Genomic DNA, 22,274 nt, shown 5'->3' on the forward strand with positions numbered 1-22,274 from the left:
TGATCATGGTGTATGATCCTTTTAATTTGTTGTTGGATTCTATTTGGTAGTATTTTCTGGAGGATTTTTGATATATTCATCAGTGATATTAGTCTGTAATTTTCTTTTTTTGTAGTATCTTTGTCTGGTTTTGGTATCAGGGTGATGGTGGCCTCATACAATGAGTTTGGGAGTGTTCCTTCCTCTGCAATTTTTTGGAAGAGTTTGAGAAGGATGGGTGTTAGCTCTTCTCTAAATGTTTGATAGAATTCACCTGTGAAGCCATCTGGTCCTGGACTTTTGTTTGTTGGAAGATTTTTGATCACAGTTTCAATTTCATTACTTGTGATTGGTCTGTTCATATTTTCTACTTCTTCCTGGTTCAGTCTTGGAAGCTTATACCTTTCTAAAAATTTGTCCATTTCTTCCAGGTTATCCATCTTATTGGCATAGAGTTGCTTGTAGTAGTCTCTTAGGATGCTTTGTATTTCTGTGGTGTCTGTTGTAACTTCTTTTCCATTTCTAATTTTATTGAGTCCTCTCCCTCTTTTTCTTGATGAGCCTGGCTAATGGTTTATCAATTAGTCTGACTTTGGTTTATTTTCTCAAAGAACCAGCTTTTAGTTTTATTGATCTTTGCTTTTGTTTCTGTTTTATTTATTTCTGCTCTGATCATTATGAATTCTTCTACTAACTTTGGGTTCTGTTTGTTCTTCCTTCTCCAGTTCTTTTAGGTGTAAGGTTAGATTGTTAATTTGAGGTTTTTCTTATTTCTTGTGATAGGCTTGCAGAGTTATAAACTTCCCTCTTAGAACTGCTTTTGCTGCATCCCATAGGTTTTGGATCGTTGTGTTTTCATTGTCATTTGTCTCTAGGTATTTTTTGATTTCCTCTTTGATTTCTTCAGTGATCTCTTGGATATTTAGTAACGTATTGTTTCGCCTCCATGTTTTTGTGTTTTTTTCCATTTTTTTCTCTGTAATTCATTTCTAATCTCATAGCATTGTGGTCAGAAAAGATACTTTATATGCTTTCAATTTTCTTAAATTTACTGAGGTTTGATTTGTGGCCCAAGATGAGATCTATCCTGGAGAATGTTCCGTGCACACTTGAGAAGAAAGTGTAATCTGCTGTTTTTGGATGGAATGTCCTATAAATATCAGTTAACTCTATCTGGTCTATTGTGTCATTTAAAGCTTCTGTTTCCTTATTTATTTTCATTTTGGATGCTCTGTCCATTGATGTAAATTAAGTGTTAAAGTCCCCCACTATTATTGTGTTATTGTCAGTTTCCTCTTTTATAGCTGTTAGCAGTTGCCTTATGTATTGAGGTGCTCCTATATTTGGTGCATGTATATTTATAATTGTTATATCTTCTTCCTGGATTGATCCCTTGATCATTATGTAGTGTTCTTCCTTGTCTCTTGTAACATTCTTTATTTTAAAGTCTATTTTATCTTTAAGTGAGATAAGTGATATCAGTATTGCTACTCCAGCTTTCTTTTGATTTCCATTTGCAGGGAATATCTTTTTTCATCCCCTCACTTTCAGTCTGTATGTGTCCTTAGGTCTGAAGTGGGTCTCTTGTAGACAGCATATGTATGGTTCTTGTCTTTCTATCCATCCAGCAAGCCTGTGTCTTTTGGTTGGAGCATTTAATCCATTCACATTTAAAGTAATTATCTATATGTATGTTCTTATTACCATTTTCTTAATTGTTTTGGGTTTGTTTTTCTAGGTCCTTTTCTTCTCTTGTGTTTCCCACTTAGAGAAGTTCCTTTAGCATTTGTTGTAGAACTGGTTTGGTGGTGCTGAATTCTCTTAGCTTTTACTTGTCTGTAAAGCTTTTGATTTCTCCATCGAATCTGAATGAGATCCTTGCCAGGTAGAGTAATCTTGGTTGTAGTTTCTTCCCTTTCATTACTTTAAGTATATCATGCCACTTCCTTCTGGCTTGTAGAGTTTCTGCTGAGAAATGAGCTGTTAACCTTATGGGAGTTCCCTTGTATGTTATTTGTCATTTTTCCCTTCTGCTTTCAATAATTTTTGTTTGTCTTTAATTTTTTCCAATTTGATTACTATGTGTCTTGGTGTGTTTCTCCTTGGGTTTCTCCTGTATGGGACTCTCTGCGCTTCCTGGACTTGGGTGGCTATTTCCTTCCCCATGTTAGGGAAGTTTTCGACTATAAAATCTTCAAATATTTTCTCTGGTCCTTTCTCTCTTTTCCTTCTGGGACCCCTATAATGTGAATGTTGTTGCATTTAATGTTGTCCCAGAGGTCTCTTAGGCTGTCTTCATTTCTTTTCTTTATTCTCTTCTGCAACAGTGAATTCCACCATTCTGTCTTCCAGGTCACTTCTCCGTTCTTCTGCCTCAGTTATTCTTGTTGATTGTTGTTGATTCTTGTTAGTGTAGTTTTCATTTCAGTTATTGTATTGTTCATCTCTGTTTGTTTGTTCTTTAATTCTTCTAGGTCTTTGTTAAACATTTCTTGCATGTTCTTGATCTTTACCTCCACTCTTTTTCCGAGGTCCTGGATCATCTTCACTTTCATTCTGGAAGCTTCTTTTTCTGGAAGTTTGCCTATCTCCACTTCATTTAGTAGGTTTTCTGGGGTTTTATCTTGTTCCTTCATCTGATACATAACTCTCTGCCTTTTTGTCTTGTCTGTCTTTCTGTGAATGTGGTTTTTGTTCCACAGGCTGCAGGATTGTAGTTCTTCTTGCTTCTGCTGTCTGCCCTCTCGGTCCTGTAGGTTTTTACCTTGGTCCTTCGTCTGTAATATATTTTTTTGTTGCCTCATTTATTTTGATGGGTAGGGCTGTATTCCTGTCTTACTGGTTGTTTAGGCTGATATGTGCAGCACTGGAAGTTGAAGGCAGTTGGGTAGAGCTGTGTCTTAGTGCCGAGATGAGGACCTCTGCAAGACCTCGCTCCGATTATTATTCCCTGGGGTCTGAGGTTCTCTGTTAGTACAGCAGCTTGGACTCAGTGCTCCCACCACAGGAGCTCAGGCCCAACCCCCAGCCTGGGAACCAGTATATCCCACAAGCTGCTCGGTTTGGCACAAGAAAAGAAAGGGAAAGAAACGGAGCAGTAGAATAACAGAATAAAAAGTAAAATACAGTTAGTAAAATAAAAAGTATATCAGGAATAATTAAAACGTAAGTGAAACAACTGCAACAAGGTAAAACAGCACCACAATAAAAGAAAAAGAAGAAGAAAGCTGGGGGCACAAGCCAAAAGTTGCAGAACAATAACAAGGTATAAAGAGTAAAATAAAATTAGAAAAATTAAAAATTAGAAAAATATCTATATAGATGAAAGAACAACAAGGTAAAGCCGAACCACAGCCTAAAAAAAAGGCTAGAAAAGGCCTTGGCTGTGGGGGGCAGTGTGGGGTGGTGGGGCTTAGGCTCAGGACCTGCTCAGCCGTGAAAGGCAGCACATCTGGAGGGGGGCCTTGGAGTGTGGGTTCAGAGGTAAGGTCATGGTTGGGGGCGTGGAGGCAGGGTGTAGGCCCAGCGCAGTTGGAGGGTGTCTTGGAGGGCAGAGGATGAGGCCTGGGGACCTCACTTGGGCCTCCCCGGGACCCTAGTGGGCAGGGGAAATGCTGACCCTGTTCCCTTCTGATAATCCACTCTCCCAAGTGTCTCCCCCATCCCTGTTGATCCCCTAACCATGGGTGGGCCCCTCTGGGCATGGGAACCCCTTGCCTCCCCCAGCCACCCCACAGGGGCACTGGTCTGTCTTGCCTCCACTTATCCTCCCCCCCTTCCTCCTCCCCCAGGTCCTACCCAGCTGCTCATGGGTTCTTCCCATCCCCTTAGGTGTCCATGGTCCCCCACCAGTGCCTGGCAGGTGCCCTAGTTGTGCAGAGATGCAAACTCCACATCCTTCTACTCCACCATCTTGACTTCACCCCACAGTCTTTATTTTAAAGTCTGTTTAGTCTCATATGAGTATTGTTATTCCAGCTTTCTTTTGATTTCCATTTGCATGGAATACCTTTTTCCATTCTCACTTTCAGTCTGTGTGTGTCTCTAGATCTGAAGTGAGTCTTCTGTAGGAGCATATATATGGTTCTTGTTTTTGTATCCACTCAGCCCCTCTATCTTTTGGTTGGAGCATTTAGTCCATTTACATTTAAGGTAATTATTGATATGTATGTTCTTACTGCCATTTTGTTAATTGTTTGGGGTTTGTTTTTACAGGTCTTTTCCCCCCCTACTTTTGTTCTCATCTCCTGTGATTTGATGACTATCTTTAGTGTTATGTTTGGATTCTTTTCTCTTTTTTTGTGTGTATATCTATTATAGGTGTTTGTTTTGAGGTTACCGTGAGTGTTTTATGTAGCAGTCTGTGTGTGTGTGTGTGTGTGTGTCTGTGTATGTATGATTTAAGTTGCTGAGCTCTTAATTTCAAATGCATTTAAAAAATCTTACATTTGTACTCTCCTTCCTTCATGATTGCTGTTTTTCATATCATATTTTACATCTAATTGTTTTGTGTATCCCTTAACTGCTCATTGTGGTTATAGATTATTTTACTACTTTTGTCTTTTTATCACCCTACTAGCTTTGTGTGTGGATGATTTCCTACATTTTCTGTATGTTTGCCTTTGTTGATCATTTTGATTTTATAATTTTCTTGTTTTTAGTTGTGGCCTTTTTCATCAGGAGAAGTTCCTTTAACATTGGTTGTAAAGTTGGTTTGATGGTGCTGGACTCTTAGCTTTTGCTTATCTGTAAAGCTTTTGATCTCTCCATCAAATCTGAACGAGAGCCTTCCTGGGTAGATTATTCTTGGTTGTAGGTTTTTCCCTTTCATCACTTTAAATATATCTTTCTACTCCATTCTGGCCTGCAGTTTCTGCTGAAAAATCAGCCAATAACGTAATGGGAATTCTGTTGTATGCTATTTGTTGCTTTTCCCTTGCTGCTTTTAATATTTTCTTTATATTTAATGTTTGTCATTTTAATTACAGTGTGTCTTGGTTTCTCTTTGGGTTAATCCTGTATGGGACTCTGTACTTTCTGGCCTTGAGTGATTGTTCCTTTCCCAGGTTAGGGAGGTTTTCACCTGTTATGTTTTCAGTCTCTCTCGTCCTTGTGGGACCCCTACAGTGTGAATATTAGTGTGCTTGATATTGTCCTACAGGGCTCTTAAACTGTCCTAATTTCTTTTCATTCTTTTTTCTTTTCACTAGCAGTGCTTTCCACTACTCTATCTTCAGCTCACTGATCTGTTCTTCTGTATCATTTAGTCTAATGTTGACTCCTTCTAGTGTATTTTTCATTTCAGTTATATTCTACATCTCTGGTTGGTTGTTCTTTATATTTTCTAATTCTTTGTTAAAAACTTCTGACTTCTTGCTCTGTACGTCCATTCTTTTCCCAAGTTCTTTCATCATCTTTACAGTCATTACTCTGAATTCTTTCTCAGGTAGATTGCCTCTCTCCACTTCACTTAGTTGTTCTTCTGGGGTTTTATCTTGTTTCCTCGTCTGGAACATGTTTCTTTGTGGCCTCATTTTATCTAAGTTGCTATTTCTATTTTTATGTATGTGGTAGGTTAGTTATGTTTCTGTACCTTGAAGAAGTAGTCTCCTGTAGGAGATGTCTTATGCATCCCACTGTGCACTCCCCTCTCGTCACCCATGCTATATGCTCTATAGTTTCCCCCTAAGAGGGCTGCATTGGTGCTTCAGTTTTGGTGAGCTATGTGGGTGGTCTGGTAGGCTTGGTTGGCCCCTAGCCCAGTTGGTTGCCAGGCACCTGCCTTGTGCAGATGTTGCTGGTTAGTGGGACCTGGTCACAAGGTAGCAGATTACAAAACCTCAGGGTCCCCAGGCCTAGTGCTGGCTCACTGGTGGACAGAATCAGGGTCCATAAGACTCCAGGGCTGTTGCCCTACCACTGGTGGGTGAAGCCAGGTTCCGGGGTTAGTGTTGGACTAGTGGCAGGCAGAGCTGGGTCCCAGAGTCTGACAACAGGGCCCAGGAATTTCAGAGCTGCCGTCAGATTGCTGAGCAGGAGGTGGAGGGATCCTGACACAGTTGGGTATGGGGTCCGAGGTGTCCCAAAGCTTGTGTTGGCCTGCTGGTAGGCAGCATCAGGATACAGGAGATCCTGGGGCTCTGTCAGGCCCACTGGTGGATAAAGCTGGGTCATGGGGATAGTGCAGGCCCATTGGCTAGCTGAGCCATGTCCTGGGGCCTCTGGCTTCAGGGCCTACATTCTCAGAACTGGTTTTGGACCATTGGTGGGTTGGCTGGTTCATGACACAGCTGGCTATGGGGCCTGGGGTGTCCCAAAGGTTGTGTTGGCCCACTGGTAAGTGCGGCCTGATCCTGGGGTAATGTCTAAGGGGCCCAAGTTGTCTCAGAGCTTTTATTGTCCCCCTGGTGGTTGGGGCTGAGGACCAGCAAGTCCTGGGACTGGTGCCAACTGCTGGTGGCTGGGCTAGGTCCTGGCATAGCATGCCGTGGTTGTTCTGGGGCTGGTGTCTGTCTACTGGTAGGTCGGGTTATATTTCCACCCAGTTAATTGCTTGATCTGAGGTGATCCAGTACTTGTGCCTACAGGCTGGTGAGTGGGTATAGGGCTGGGGCTGGGTCCCATGCCTAGTAAGCTAGAGGGAGGATTCCAAAATGGTGCTTTGCAGCGCCAGTTTCAATGTGGTAGAATTAACTCCCAAAAATGGTTGCCACCAGTGCCTGTGTCCCCAGGGGAGCTCCATTTGCCTCCTGCCTCTCTGGGAGACTCTTCAAGATCACCAGTAGGTCTGACCCAGGCTCTGTTCAAATTACTGCTGCTTCCCTGTGTCCCAGAGCATGTGAAATTTTGTGTGCACCCTTTAAGAGTGGGGTCTTTCTTTTCCACAGCCCTCTGGGTCTTCCACAGCCCTCTGGGTCTCCCGAAAGTAAGTTCCTCTGACCTTCAAAACCAAACATTCTGGGGTCTCGTCTTCCCAGCACAGGACCCCTGGGCTGGGGAGCTTGATGTGGGTCTCTTACCTCTTGCTCCTTCTGGAGAACCTCTATACTTACAATTATCTTCCCATTTGTAGGTCTCTCACCTCAGGATCTGGGTCTTGACTATACTGCAGTTTCTCCCCTCCTACCCATCTAGTTGTGGTTCCTTCTTTATATCTTTAGTTATAGAAATCTTTTCTGGTAGGTTCCAGTCTTTCTCACTCGCAGTTGCTCTGTAAATAATTGTAATTTTGGTGTGTGCCCGTGAGAGGAGGTGAGCTCAGGGCCCTCTTAGTCCACCGTCTTGGGAACTCATCAACAATAATTTCTTATTGTATGACTCTCCATTTGGTAGAATTCTAGTCCATTTAATTCTAGAGCAAAAATTTTTTAAATTTACATAAGTTATGTCATGATGGGAGAAAGGTTTTCTTTGTAAGCAGAATACCATTTTTTATCTAAGCACAGATCTCATGAGCTATTCCTAATTTTCATGTCTATTTCATATTTTTTCATATGCTTTAAAATCCAGTTCTAATTCTCATTTTTACAGGGAGGAATAGTATCAAAATCACCTACAGTTAACTTAATTGGGGTAAAGGGTACTATTATTTCTTATAAAAAACCCAGGAATTTCTGAAATCCCATGTCTCCACATTGGCCCCTTTTGAAACTTAACTACTCTACAACTATCCTCTCCCAGCCCTCCCCACCCAAATGCCTTCAGTTAATCATGGAAGTTAAGCTTATGATCAAATGGTAGAGGTGAGGATGGGATAATTTTTTTAACATCTTTATTGGAATATAATTGCTTTACAATGTTGTGTTAGTTTCTGCTCTGTGTTTCTTTAGGGAAAAATGCTGTTTTAATTATGGGGAGTGGGGAGCCAGGGAGAAGGAATTCTTAAAGGGAAGCTACTAGGCTGTAGTTATTGTGGTACTTCTCAACACCTTACATTTTATGTTATGATTATAGTTAAATTTCTAATTTGCCCTATTTTTTAAGTACAGGAATGACTCCTACAATAAAGTGAATGGGCTGGTATTTAGTTACTTAATAACTTTTTTAAACATCAGAAAGTAAACACTGTTCTGGTTCCTCCAGGGTGTTTCAGTAAAGACCAGGTATACTTGGATGGTATCCTGCAAATCCTCCGATATAGAGAGACCATTGACTTTCATCTACTTACAGCCCTGGGGAAGGTGAGTGAAACCAATGGCACAGAGTCTGCAAACGTACCAGGTCAACACTTCCTCCAGCTCATTTCATGATTAAATAAGACTCAAGTTGAAACTGTTTTTATTTTATTGTTGGAGTAGTTTTCCTTTATGTGATAACAGGAGGGAAGAAATGAGGTTCTGTCACAGAACCAAATTACAATATTCCTTTGTGGACAATAAGAGATAAAGAAGGGAATAGGAAATTTGGGAATATATTATTAGTTTTTATATGCATATTTTCCTAAAGTAAGCTGCAGGTATAACTCTCCTCCCCTTCATACTTCAGTATGTAGCTCCTAAGAATAAGGATATTCTGACGTGACCATATGTTTTCTAAAGAAATTTATCATTGATTCCATATAATATCTAAAAAAAAGTCTATTTTATATTCCCCAGATCATCTCCAAAATGTCCTTTGTAGCTCTTTTTCATGACCCAGGATCCAGTCAAGATTTATGCCTTGCATTCGCTTATTATCTTTAATCTCTTAAAGACTACCCTCACCGTAGTCTTTTTTTATGACATTTTAAGAATCCAAGAAAATTTCCTTGAGAATTCCTAGAATCTGGACTATCAGATTGTTTCCTTGTAATTAGCTTTAGGTTAAACATTTTTGCCAAGAATACTAAAGTGAGTCATGCATTTTTCAGTGCATCACATTAGAAAGCTATTTTGTCCCAGTATTGGTGATACTGTGTATAATCACCTGGGTTAGTTACTGCCAGATCTCTCCATTATAATGGTACCTTTCCTCCATTAATAAGTAATTTGTGGGATGATACCTTCAAATGTACCATTGTCTAATAGCCTTTCCAGAAATGATTTTAACATCAATTGATGATTTTTGCCCAAATCAGTTACTACACTGGTGGTAGCAAAATAGAGATCTTTGAATTGTTACATTTCCCTCCACTTTTTTATTCAGCTCTTCCAATGGCTACTCCTGTGGTTTTTAAAACATGTCTACATGTTTTCAAGCAAAGTAAATTATTCTGGGCTCACCTTACACTTTTCCTACCCAAATCTGAGATTAGATGTTTCTCTAAGGAAGTCTTGATTCTTTTTAGTGGGAAATGGTATTTAGAAAACAAGACTGGAGCACGAGGTGTGCACATCACTACTCGAGTGCTGATGCTTCTAGACCTTGTCAACGAGCATATCATATATTTGTTTTAAATCATAAGGGCATTCCCCATTCCATATATGTATCTCTTTATTTCCCAACATCAGTATATTTTACTCAATTCTCTCCTTATAATAAACTTAGAGTGCTTTAAGATAAATTACAAAACCATGCCAGTATCAACACCAAACCTATTTCCTATAACCTATTACATTAGTGATATACTCAATTTTAACTGAAATATAAATAAAACTTAATATGAACATGATTTATTTAAAGCCTTCCTACTGAACCAGGAAGAGTGTTGATCAGAAGATAATAGTTCTTAAAGCCAGCTATGTTTTGGAATTTAAAAGTTGAAAGATAAGTTTAGGGGTGAAACTTTAAGTTCTATAAATTAATATAATATTTATGAAAGACTGGCTTCTTAAGTGAATGAAGAGATGTGAAATTTAAAAATACTTAAATTCTCTTGCTTTTATTTTGATATTTTTAACACAAAACATTATTTTATTTCTCCAATTAAATAGAAAAAGGAATTTAATGTATAATTGTGCTGATTTTCCTAACTTAATAATACAGTATTTACATTCTAATTATTTTCTTATTTATTTACTTATTTATTTTGGCTGCACTGGGTCTTAGTTGCAGCACGTGGGATCTTCATTGTGGCATGCAGGCTTCTTAGTTGCAGCATGCATGCAGGATCTAGTTCCCCAACCAGGGATCGAACCTGGGCCTCCTGCATTGGGAGCATGGAGTCTTACCCACTGGAGCACCAGAGAAGTCCCAATTCTTATATTTAGATTTAGGCAGGAGATTTGTTTAGGTTCAGTCTTTCATACACATATATTAAGTTTAGTTCAATTTCTAGACAAACTGTAGATCCAAGATAGATTGTTAAATCAAATACTGACTAGATTTTAAAAAATATAGTCATGGTCATTTCTCCAAAGAAGATATACAGACTGCCAACAAACACATGAATGCTCAACATCACTAATCATTAGAGAAATGCAAATCAAAACTACAATGAGATATCATCTCATACCAGTCAGAATGGCCATCATCAAAAAATCTAGAAATAATAAATGCTGGAGAGGGTGTGGAGAAAAGGGAACACTCTTGCACTGTTGGTGGGAATGTAAATTGATACAGCCACTATGGAGAACAGTACGGAGGTTCCTTATAAAACTACAAATAGGACTACCATATGACCCAGCAATCCCACTACTGGCCATACACCCTGAGAAAACCATAATTCAACAAGGGTCAGGTACCACAATGTTCATTGCAGCACTATTTACAATAGCCAGGACATGGAAGCAACCTAAGTGTCCATCATCAGATGAATGGATAAAGAAGATATGGCACATATATACAATGGAATATTACTCAGCCATAAAAAGAAACGAAATTGAGCTATTTGTAATGAGGTGGATAGACCTAGAGTCTGTCATACAGAGTGAAGTAAGTCAGAAAAAGACAAATACCGAATGCTAACACATATATATGGAATTGAAGGAAAAAAATGTCATGAAGAACCTAGGGGTAAGACAGGAATAAAGACACAGACCTACTAGAGAATGGACTTGAGGATATGGGGAGGGGGAAGGGTAAGCTGTGACAAAGCGAGAGAGAGGCATGGACGTATATACACTATCAAACATACGGTAGATAGCTAGTGGGAAGCAGCCGCATAGCACAGGGAGATCAGCTCAGTGCTTTGTGACCACCTGGAGGGGTGGGATAGGGAGGGTGGGAGGGAGGGAGACACAAGAGGGAAGAGATATGGGAAAATATGTATATATATAACTGATTCATTTTGTCGTAAAGCAGAAACTAACACACCATTGTAAAGCAATTATACTCCAATAAAGATGTTAAAAACATATATATATATATATATATATAGTCATGGTATGAAGGGGCAGATAAATACGTTCTTATTTAACACAGTAAATTTTGTCATTTTCCAGGTATTAGGGAGTAATTTCAAAAACAGTCTACATAAAGTTTCACTTAAGACCAAAGGAAGAAATTGCTCTTCAAAATTTAACTGGTAGTCACATTTAAAAAGTAACCCATCTTCCTTTTTTCAGGTCTCTTATGAAGATGTGGATCGCTTAAAAGGATTGGCAGTTACTGAAAACATGAGGGTCCCTCACTTTCTGCAGGACCATGGCCGATATATGGAACACTTAGAGAAGATCATGGAAGTGAATGAACTGACTGACAGGGAACTGAAAGATCTTATATATTAATTAGCATTCTTGCAAACATAGCTAAGCTATACCTCCATGTATATTACCAATTAGGTGCAGTTAGCACCAGCAGATTTATAAAAGAAGAATGACTGTTTACATGAGTTTTCTGAAGAATGGTCTGCAGTATTCAGCTGAATATTTAGGTTAAGAACAAACTTTAAACTGTTTCCCTAAAATGTTTCTATAGGCTACAGGGGAAGGTTACTCCTGTTTTCATCTGAATCTCAACAGAGTCAGATGAAAATACTGCTGATGGGTGTTTTTGAGGAATCTTGGTCAAATTGAGTGATAAACTTCTGCCTGAGAACCAAGACCAGCTCTTACTAGAGATGGAATTCCTGTGTTGTTCAAACTTCAAGGTAATATTTTATTTAATAAATAATGGTAATTATTCTCCTTTGAAAAATTAGTCTGTGTTATGCTCCCAAAAGCTAGAAAATAAGAAATTTAAGATTTCTTATTTTCTTATATGTTAAGTAATGTTAAAGGGAGGGGAAAAGCAATTTGAAAAGTTTTCATAGTTCTTTATTTTACACATTATTGTTTCACCTTATTAGCTTATAGGAACTAAAGTAGAAGATTACCATATTTTTTCCAGTTATCCCTTAACTAAATTTGGTTTTCATCTGCTGAAACACACTGGACACCTTCAAAATTTTAACCACGTTTTAGGGTCTTTGCTTCCCAAGTCTCAGAGGTTTCTCTACATAAATCAAAATAGTTGGGGAAGAGAGAAGCTACTTACCTTTTTTATTAAATGGAGCAATGAGCAGGGGATATATCATATAGGAGCTGGATGTTGACTGGGTAGCATCTACAGTAAGCTTGACTATATACTCTGAGAAACAGAATTTCTGGGCATTGTCATTTGATAAACTATCAAAATCTTTGACTTCATCAAGCCAATAATGACATACTTTGAATTTCAAGAACATGAGTTCTGTTTTACTACATTTCTCCTGCTAAAAGCTTTGTGATTTATCAATTTCAGTATATACTTGGATAGGTATAATAGGTATACTTGGGATCAAGTAGTTTTTCAAACTTAATCAGAAAGAATACTGCTGTAAACACCCCATTCAAAATTGCTACTGTAATTTCTACCCAAAGTCTATCTGAGAGTTTATCTTTACCTCAATTCAGACTTAAATATGGTGCTAACACTGGTAGATGTATATTGCAAAGTCTGGTTCACATTCATATTTTAGAAACTCTTTTGCAGACAAGGTTATGGGATTTTTCTCTTTCACATATCTGGAAGGGCGCCTCAAAGAATGATATACTTCAACAAACCTCCAAGAAACACGATATACTCTAATTGGCACCTGGTAGTTCTTGCAAAGCCACGCATTTCACCTTTGGCAGTAGCAGGCAAGGCCCTTTAGAGTACTGAAGGTGCCCATACCTGTGTCATGCTGGCTGGAGTGTGACCTGCACTGGGGGCACAGTGCACCAACACTAACCAGACACCAGAAGACCACTCTTGTCCTCTCAAGCATTATTTCTTTGTAGCAGAGTCATCCAGTTTTAGCTTTGTGTAGTGTTTTCTGACTTCATCTTCAGACTTATCAAAGGTAACTGTGAAGACAATGTCTTACTAGCTGGGGTTGAAGTACAGACAGAAATGGCAATATTTATGTCCTGTGACTTAAGGGCAAATGATTATAAATTCAGCATTTGTAGGCAATAACACTGCTAATCTTATGTTATGGTTTAAATATAAAGGAAAATCACAGCAGCCTTAATTTCCTATTGGTAGGATTGTTTGTAGTCCCTGAATTTTAAAATGGATAGATATTACGTGATCTGAAAAAGGAAACACTTTCTTGCCTTACTGCTTTGGTATAAGGACAAAAAATATGAGCACTATCTAGACAAAAAAAAAAAAAAAAGACCTTAAATCACATTAAGATATTTCAAAGGTTAGCAATGAACCAAAAGTAGTTTAAGATTAGCAGAAATACTTAAATAAAGAGCTCTAAGCTTTAAAAGTTGAGATTGAAGATTTAATGTTTATTCTTTTTCTTGAAATAGCATTAAGGTCAGTTTTCTCTAAAATGAAAGTTTTTATAAATAGAAAATTACAGCAGCAGTACTTAGGAGAATAGTTGAAGATCATATTTGTTTTAATTAGAATAGTCATTTACTATAGGCTATTGATCATTAGGATTTCATCAATTTTTTCCACTGAAATTCTAACATATAGTTGTATCAAATACAAATTCTAATAAACTGTTTGTTAGGTTTTCACACCAGACAGTTTCAAAGTAAAATAGTCTGCAAACATAGTCTTCATTTCTTTATATTTTCAATCTTTGAGCATTTTGTGTCTAGCTGTAATAGAAATAAATAGCACTGAGGTTCTTAAATGAACTATTTGGATATATATGCATGCAAACTTCTTTTAAAACCTAATTATATTTTTATTGTGGTATTTCTGAGTTTTTTATTGTAATTATTGAAAATATCATCAATCATGTTTGTCTTCTAGTATTCTTATTTATAGAGAAATATATTTGCCACACTCTACCTTTCCCCTAATTAGTTCCCCTAATTAGCATATACTCCCATGGGGCATAGGGAAAAGGAGAGAGGGAAAATTCTGTCTTAATTTACTACCCTGTTTGTTTATTGAATAAACTTTTATGCAGAACCAACTGAGGAGCAGAATCTGTGCTGAGTGTCAGAGGTCCTCTGATGAAGACAAATGTTCCACAGTCCAGTGAGGAAGAGTGGCACACACCCAGGTTACAGCACTGCCAGTACCATACCCAAAAAGTGTTACCAAGAGAATGTAAACCATAGTAAATGGGCCTGTTCATGTGTTTGAAGCACAGAGACAAAGATCACTTGCAAAGTAGTGAGTATTTACAGTATTTTATTACCACTCTTTGCGAGGCTTGTTTGGAACCTGAGCAACTTTAGCCTAGGGGAAGGAGTAGACCAAGAATACAGTTGCTTGGGTCATCACAGGCCCTGAGGAGATCCTTTGAGCCCTTCAGCAGATGCCCAAGGGAGTCAGCACTTTATCCTTAAGTGTCTCGGTCTTTGGATTCAAACCTTTATGGCACTTGTGAAAGCCTTGTCAGCTGGCTATGATTTCATTCATTTTTGTTCACTCTGATTCTAGTGGCTAAAGGAATTAATATCTTGAAACTGCCAGGATGAGAAATACCAGTGTTTGTTAGCTAGCTTTAAGAATGTGTGGAATTTCAAGTATGCAGAGGGAAAAGCACATGAAGAGGAAGCAAGAGGGCAGCCATCTGCAAGCCAAGGAGAGAGGCCCCGAACAGATCCTTCCCTTATGGTTCTCAGGAAAAATCAAGCTTTCCAACACCTTGATCTTGAACTTCTAGCCTTCAGAACTGAAAAGAATTGTACCTAAAGAAAGAGGATGAAGCAAAGAGCAGAAATCTGACCACTAAGAGATTACTGAGCATTCATTTCTTCCCAGCTATCCAGTTATCCCAACAAAAGATGACCAGCTTCAGAAGTGACATCAGCATGGCTGAAAAAGCTTCCCCTCATTTGTGTCCTCCACCCACAGCAATTTGGTATCCATATACAGACAGAAATGACCTGTGGGAGCTTAGGGATCCAACACCAAGCAACTTTGTAGGAATCGCCAGGCAACCTGGTAGGAATCTTTCCTGCCCATGCATTGGCTTATAGGCATACAGACCCAGGTCCTGGCATGGACCCTGCAGTGGCCTGTGAACCAGCTCCAGGCCCTCTCGGCTGCAGTGTGGAAACCCTTGGAAAGTACTATCTTAGACAGTCACCCACAGACAAGAGCACCTTTGTGAAAGTCTGGGTTTCCAGTGGAGAATTTTCAGCACATTTTTGGAGCAATAAATGAGTTTAGATGCTTTGAAGAGGAACAGTTTGATTTTATCCTCATTATCCTTCCCTCAAGGTGGCACAGTTCAGGGCCAAGAGAGACCTTCTCAGCCCGTGATTTCTCCTGGAGGGGAAAATGCAAGTGACTGAGTACCCAGCTTCTCCAACTATGTGGGAAGCCACCAAAGAGGCTCATTTCTCTCTTGCCTCATCCAGACTACTGAATCTTGAGCTGCATGATGAGGGGGTGGGAAGGTGCTAGGAGAATAGCAGATAGGACTCTTGGAGGGCATTAAAGAGTCACAGAGCCTACTAATTCACAGCCCCATCAAGAAGCTAGCCCACATGGCACTGGGGACACCTTACCTGTGGGTCTCCCTGACCAGCCCGTGGGAACCAGTAGTGCTCCATGTGCCTCACCCACACACCCCCCCCCACTCTGTGGCTTCCTGTCTCACTCCTGATAGCATCAAGAGCAAGCTTTGGCAGACGGCTAGTGAACATGCAAAAAAAGCCCAACTGAATCTGCAGGCCCAAGGGAGACAACAGATGTGAGCTTTAGCCCCACACTTGGGAAAGCAGAAGGGAGGTTGTCAGCACCTAACCTTTTGCATTGCAGACTCAAGAGAAGATGTACAAGCTTAAGGATTCTGCCATAAGAGGCCAAGAAGTGTGGAGCAGGCTTACCCATAGCTGATCTGAGGAAGCCTCAGAATCTCTAGCAGGGATGATTGAAGTTAGTTCTCTGCTGAAGCAGTTAGTAAAGACTAGAGGAAGCAACTGCTACTTCAGATACAAAGACAACAAAGCAAAACTTAAGAAAACATGACACTATCAAAGGATTATGATAATCCAGTAGTTGATTCCAAAGACATGGAGATCTGTGATTTACCTGATAAAGAATGAAAAATAACTGTTTAAGGAAGCTCAGTGAGCTACAAGAATAGACAATTTGATGAAATCAAGAAAATACTTGAATAAAAATGAGCAGTTTAACAAAGAAAAATCATAAAGGACCAAACAAATTCTGAAGTAGAAAAATACAGTGAATGAAATGAAAAATATAGTAGCATCAATATCAGAATGTGTCAATCAGAAGAAAGAATCTGTGAGGTAGAAGATGGGAGCTTTGAGATTATTCAGTCAGAGGAAAACAAAGAATGAAAAAGGGTAATGAAAGCCTATGTGATCTATGGGATACAATCAAAAGAAACAACTTGCAAATTATTAGAGTTTCAGAGGGAGAAGGGGGCAGACAGCTTATTACAGAAATAATGGCTGAGAACTTCCCAAATCTGAGGGAAGATTTGGATATCCAAGTTCATAAGGTCACCAAACTCAAAGAGACCCTCTTCAAGACATGCTGTAATAAAACTATAAAAGACAAAGAGAATCTTAAAAGCAGCAAGAGAAAAGAAGCTTGTAACTTAAAAGGGACCCTCCATACTGTTATTAGCAGATTTCTCAGTGAAAACCTTACAGGCCAGGAGACAGTGGGGTGATATATTCAAAGTGCTGAGAGAAAACTGCCAACCAAGAATACTCTGGCAAAGTTTTCCATCAGAAATGAAGGACAGATAAAGACTTGCCCACACAGACTAAAGCTGAGAGAGTTCATTACCACTAGATCTGCCTTCCAAGAGGTGCTTCCAAGCACAATCTCAAAAGGATGTTTTTGATAAGTTGATTTTAGAGCTCTATTAGAAAATACATGAAAATATTAAAAGCATATATATCCTTAACCCAACAATTCCACAATAAGTACAGACACACACACTATCACACACTTATTCATCATATATACATTGCACACATATGCAAAAATATATGTACACATATATCTTTGTGGTAAAAATAGAGTGGAAGCAACCTTAAAATTCATTAGCAAGGAACTAGTTAGATGACATATTTATATGTTAAAACTATATAGCCTATTTAAAAATAAAGTAGGCCTGTACATATTGATTTAGATTCTACATCATTGTAGAACAATCTCCAAAATCTATTGTTAAGTAAAAAGCATGTTTCAGAATGGTGTTTGAAGTCAGTTTCTATTTTATTTTTAAAAAGGGTGGGGGGACGGTATGTGTATGTACATGTACACTTGTATAGTCACAGAACATCTCTGGTAGGCTACATGAGATACAGGTAAGAGTGGTGATACTGAAGGACTAGAAGTCAGGAGTAAGAAACTCACTTTTACTCCCTACTATTTTTATTTGACTTTACTATATGCACATATGGTCTTTAAATCTTTCTTGCATTTTTGAGTTCATGTTTATTGTTTTATTCACTGTGTTAGCAGAATTCTAGATTTAATCACTGCATTTTGAAATTTTTTAAGTTTCATATTAATAAATGATACAAATTCTCCTTCCCACCTGTGGCTCCCATCCCTGTTCTCTCCCACCAGAGATAACTACTATTTTCAGTTTCTTATAAAACTTATCAGTTTGTGCATACACAGGCAAACACAAATATATGTATATATATCTCATCCTTCATTTTTTACAAAAATAGACTACTACGGTATAAATCTGCATGCACTGCTATTTCCAGTTAGTTACATACCTTAGAACCAAAATCACAAGCCAAGAAAACAAACGACATTTTATAAATTAAATACTCTTGAAGGAGGAGACAAGATGGCAGAGTAGAAGGACTTGAACTCACCTCCTATCACAAAAACACCAAAATCACAACTAACTGGTAAACAACCATAGACGAAAAAACTGGAACCTACCAAAAAAGGTACTCTACATCCAAAGACAAAGCCACAATGAGATGGTAGGAGGGGCACTTTTGTGATACCAAATCCTGTACCTGCCAGGTAGGCGACACACACAGGAAAATAATTATATCACAGGGGCTCTCCCACAGGACTGAGAGTTCTGAGCCCCAGCCTGGGGTCTGGCATCAGGAGGAGAAGCTCACAGAGCATTTGGCTTCAAAGGCCAGCAGGGCTTGAGTGCAGGAGCTCCACAGGACTGAGGGAAACAGGGACTTGGGGAGCACACACACACAAGGTATCATGAGCACTGGGAACCACCACAAAGTAGTGACTCCATAGGAGCCTGGGCCAGACCTACCTTCAGGTCTTGGAGAGTCTCCTGGGGAGGCAGGAGTCAGCTGTGGCTCACTGTGGGGGTAAAGACACTGGTGGTGGAGGCCCCAGGGAGTATTCATCGGTGTGAGCTCTCCCAGAGGTTGCCATTTTGGCAGTGAGACCTGGCCCTACCCAACAGCCTGTAGGCTTCAGTGCTGGGCCACCTCAGGCCAAACAACCAACAGAGTGGGAACACAGCCCCACCTATAGCAGGCAGCCTGTCTAAAGTCATGAGTCCACAGCTGCCTCTAAACACACCCCCTTGAAGTGGCCCTGCCCACCAGAGGTACAAGACCCATCTCCACCCACCAGTCCCTCCCACCAGGAAGCCTGCACAAACTCCCAGAAAACCCTCACCCACGAGGGGACATACAGCAGAAGCAAGAGGAACTACAAACCTGTAGCCTGAGATGGAGACCACAAACAAAGTTCAACAAAATGAGATGGCAAAGAAATATGGTCCAGATGAAGGAACAATGTAAAACCCCAGAAACAACTAGGTGAAGTGGAGATAGGCAATCTGCCTGAATAAGAATTCAGAGTAATGATAGTAAAATTGATCCAAGATCTTAGAGTGGAAGCACAGACTGAGAAGATACAAGAAATGTTTAACAAAGAGCTAGAAGATTTAAAGAACGAACAGGTGAACAATACAATAACTGAAATGAAAAATACACTAGAAGGAATTAATAGCAAAATAAATGAGGCAGAAGAATAAGTGAACTGGAAGACAGATTGGTGGAAATCACTGCTGTGGAACAGAATAAAGAATGAAAAGAAAGGACAGTCTAAGAGACCACTGAGACAACATTAAACACACCAACATTCGCATTATAGGGGTCCCAGAAAGAGAAGAGAGAGAGAAAGGGCCTGAGAAAATATTTGAAGAGATAGTAACTTAAAAACTTCCCTAACATGGAAAAGAAAACAAGTCCAGGAAGTGCAGAGAGTCCCTTACAGTATAAACCAAGGAGGAACATGCCGAGACACACATTAATCAAAATGACAAAAATTAATGACAAAGAGAAAATATTAAAAGCAACAAGGAAACAGCAATAAAAACATACCAGGGAGTCCCCATATGGTTATCAGTTGATTTTTCAGCAGAAACTGCAGGCCAGAAGGGAGTGGCATGATATATTTAAAGTGATGAAAGGGGAAAACCTACAACCAAGAATACTCTATCCAGCAAGGCTCTAGTTCATATTCAACAGAGAAATCAAAAGCTTTACAGACAAGCAAAAGCTGAGAGAATTCAGCACCACCAAACCAGCCTTACAACAAATGCTAAAGGAACTTCTCTAGGCGGAAAAGAACAGGCCACAGCGGACTTCCCTGATGGTGCAGTGGTTAAGAATCCTCCTGCCAATGCAGGGGACACTAGTTCAATGCCTGGTCCAGGAAGATCGCAAATGCTGTGGAGCAACTAAGTCCATGTGCCACAACTACTGAGCCTGTGTGCCACAACTACTGAAGACTATGTGCCTATAGCCTGTGCACCACAATGAAGAGTAGCCCCTGCTCGCCACAACTAGAGAAAGCCCACACGCAGCAACAAAGACCCAATGCAGCAAAAAATAAAAAGGCCACAACTAGAAACAAAATTATGAATGGTAAAGCTCACCAGTAAAAGTAAGCATACATATTTGTCCACACACAAATATATCAAAACCAGCAATCGTGGGTAGAGGAGAATAAAAATGCGGGATATTGGAAATGCATTTGAAATTAAAAGGCCAGCAACTTAAAACAATCTACTTTATGTATAAGCTGCTACATCTCATGGTAACCACAAACCGACAGTAGATACACAAAAAAGAAAAAGCAATCCAAACACAACACTGAAGATAGTCATCAAATCACAAGAGAACGAAAGAGGAAGGGAAGAAAAAAGACCTACAAAAACAAACCCAAGACAATTAACAAAATTGCAGTAAAAACATACATATTGATAAATTACCTCAAATGTAAATAGATTAAATGCTCCAACTAAAAGACAGAGTGGCTGAATGGATACACCCACCTCAGATCTAGAGACACATACAGATGAAAGTGAGGGGATGGAAAAAAGTATTCCATGTAAATGGAAATCAAAAGAAAGCTGGAGTAGCAATACTCATATCAGACAAAACAGACTTTAAAATAAAGACTGTTACAAGAGACAAAGAAGGACACTACATAATGATCAAGGGACCAATCCAAGAAGAAGATATAACAATTGTAAATATATATGCAGGCAACACAGGAGCAACTCAATACATAAGGCAAATGTTAACAGACATAAAAGGAAAAAATTCACAGTAAGAGAATAATAGTGGGGGACTTCAGCATCCCACTTACATCAATGGACAGATCACCCAGACAGAAAATCCAAAAGGAAAAAAAGGCCTTAAATGACACATTAGACCAGATGAATGTAATTGATATTTATAGAACATTTCATCGGAAAGCAGCAGAATACACATTCTTCTCAAGTGCACACAGAACATTCTCCAGGATAGGTCACATGCTGGGGGCCAGAAAGCAAGCCTTGGTAAATTTAAGAAAATTAAAATCGTATCAAGCATCTTTTCTGATCACAATACTATGAGATTAGAAATCAACTACACGAGAAGAAAAATGTAAAAATCACAAACACGTGGAGGCTAAACAATATGCTACTAAACAACCAATGGATGGCTGAAGAAATCAAAGACAAAACCAAAAAATACCTAGAGACAAATGAAAATGAAAGCACGATGATCCAAAACCTATCAGATGCAGCAAAAGCAGTTATAAGAGGAAGTTTATAGCAATACAATTTTACCTCAGGAAACAAGAAGAATCTCAAACAAGGAAACTTACACCTAAAGCAACTAAAGAAAGAAGAACAAACAAAACCCAAAGTTAGTAGAAGGAAAGAAATCATAAACGTCAGAGCAGAAATAAATAGAGATGAAGAAAGCAATAGAAAAGATCAATGAAACTAAGAGCTGGTTCCTTGAAAAGATAAATAAAATTGAGAAACCTTTAGCCAGACTCAAGAAAAAAAGAGAAGGGTCAAATCAATAAAATTAGAAATGAAAAACATGTTACAGTGGACACCACAGAAATACAAAGGATCATAAAAGACTACTACAAGCAGCTATATACCAATATAGAAGAAATGGACAAATTCTTAGAAGGGTACAACTTTCCAAGATTGCACCAGGAAGAAATAGAAAATATGAACAGACAAATCACAAGTACTAAAATTGAAACTGTGATTTAAAAGATTCCAATAAACACAAGTACAGGACCAGATGGCTTCACAGGTGAATTCGATCGAACATTTAGAGAACAGTCAACACCTGTCCTCAAACTATTCCAAAAAATTGCAGAGGAAAGAACACTCCCAAACTCATTCTATGAGGCCACCATCACCCTAATACCAAAACCAGACAAAGATAAACCACAAAAAAAAGAAAATTACAGGCCAATATCACTGATGAACTTAGACGCGAAAATCCTCAACAAAATACTAGGAAACCAAATCCAACAATACATTAAAAGGATCATACAACATGATCAACTGGGATTTATCCCAGGGATGCAAGGATTTTTCAGTATCCACAAATCAGTGTATTACATCACATCAAATTGAAGAATAAGAACCATGGGATCATCTCAAAAGCAGCAAAAGGTTTTGACAAAATTCAGCACCGATTTATAAAAACCCTCCAGAGAGTGGGCATAGAGGGAACCTACCTCAACATAATAAAGACCATATATGACAAACCCAC

At 39.1% G+C, this 22,274-nt stretch overlaps 1 protein-coding gene across 10 annotated transcripts in view; it reads left to right on the plus strand.

Annotated features, from left to right (window-relative positions):
- The window catches only part of KIAA0895 (KIAA0895 ortholog), a 104,289-nt gene extending 85,153 nt beyond the window's left edge, over positions 1–19,136 (plus strand). For 8 of the 10 annotated variants that reach the window (XM_032642248.1, XM_032642252.1, XM_032642255.1 and 5 more), the window contains 2 exons: positions 8,062–8,159; positions 11,403–14,224. In XM_032642248.1, the coding sequence (XP_032498139.1) occupies positions 8,062–8,159; positions 11,403–11,564 (260 nt within the window). In that variant the 3' untranslated portion in view covers positions 11,565–14,224. Of the gene's footprint in view, positions 1–8,061; positions 8,160–11,402 lie in introns of all 10 variants that reach the window. The other 2 variants (XR_004351341.1, XM_032642249.1) reach the window with 2 other exon arrangements.
- Positions 19,137–22,274: the final 3,138 nt, after the last annotated feature.

Source organism: Phocoena sinus, chromosome 9 (assembly GCF_008692025.1).
Source record: "Phocoena sinus isolate mPhoSin1 chromosome 9, mPhoSin1.pri, whole genome shotgun sequence".
In the NCBI taxonomy this organism is placed as follows: domain Eukaryota; kingdom Metazoa; phylum Chordata; class Mammalia; order Artiodactyla; family Phocoenidae; genus Phocoena; species Phocoena sinus.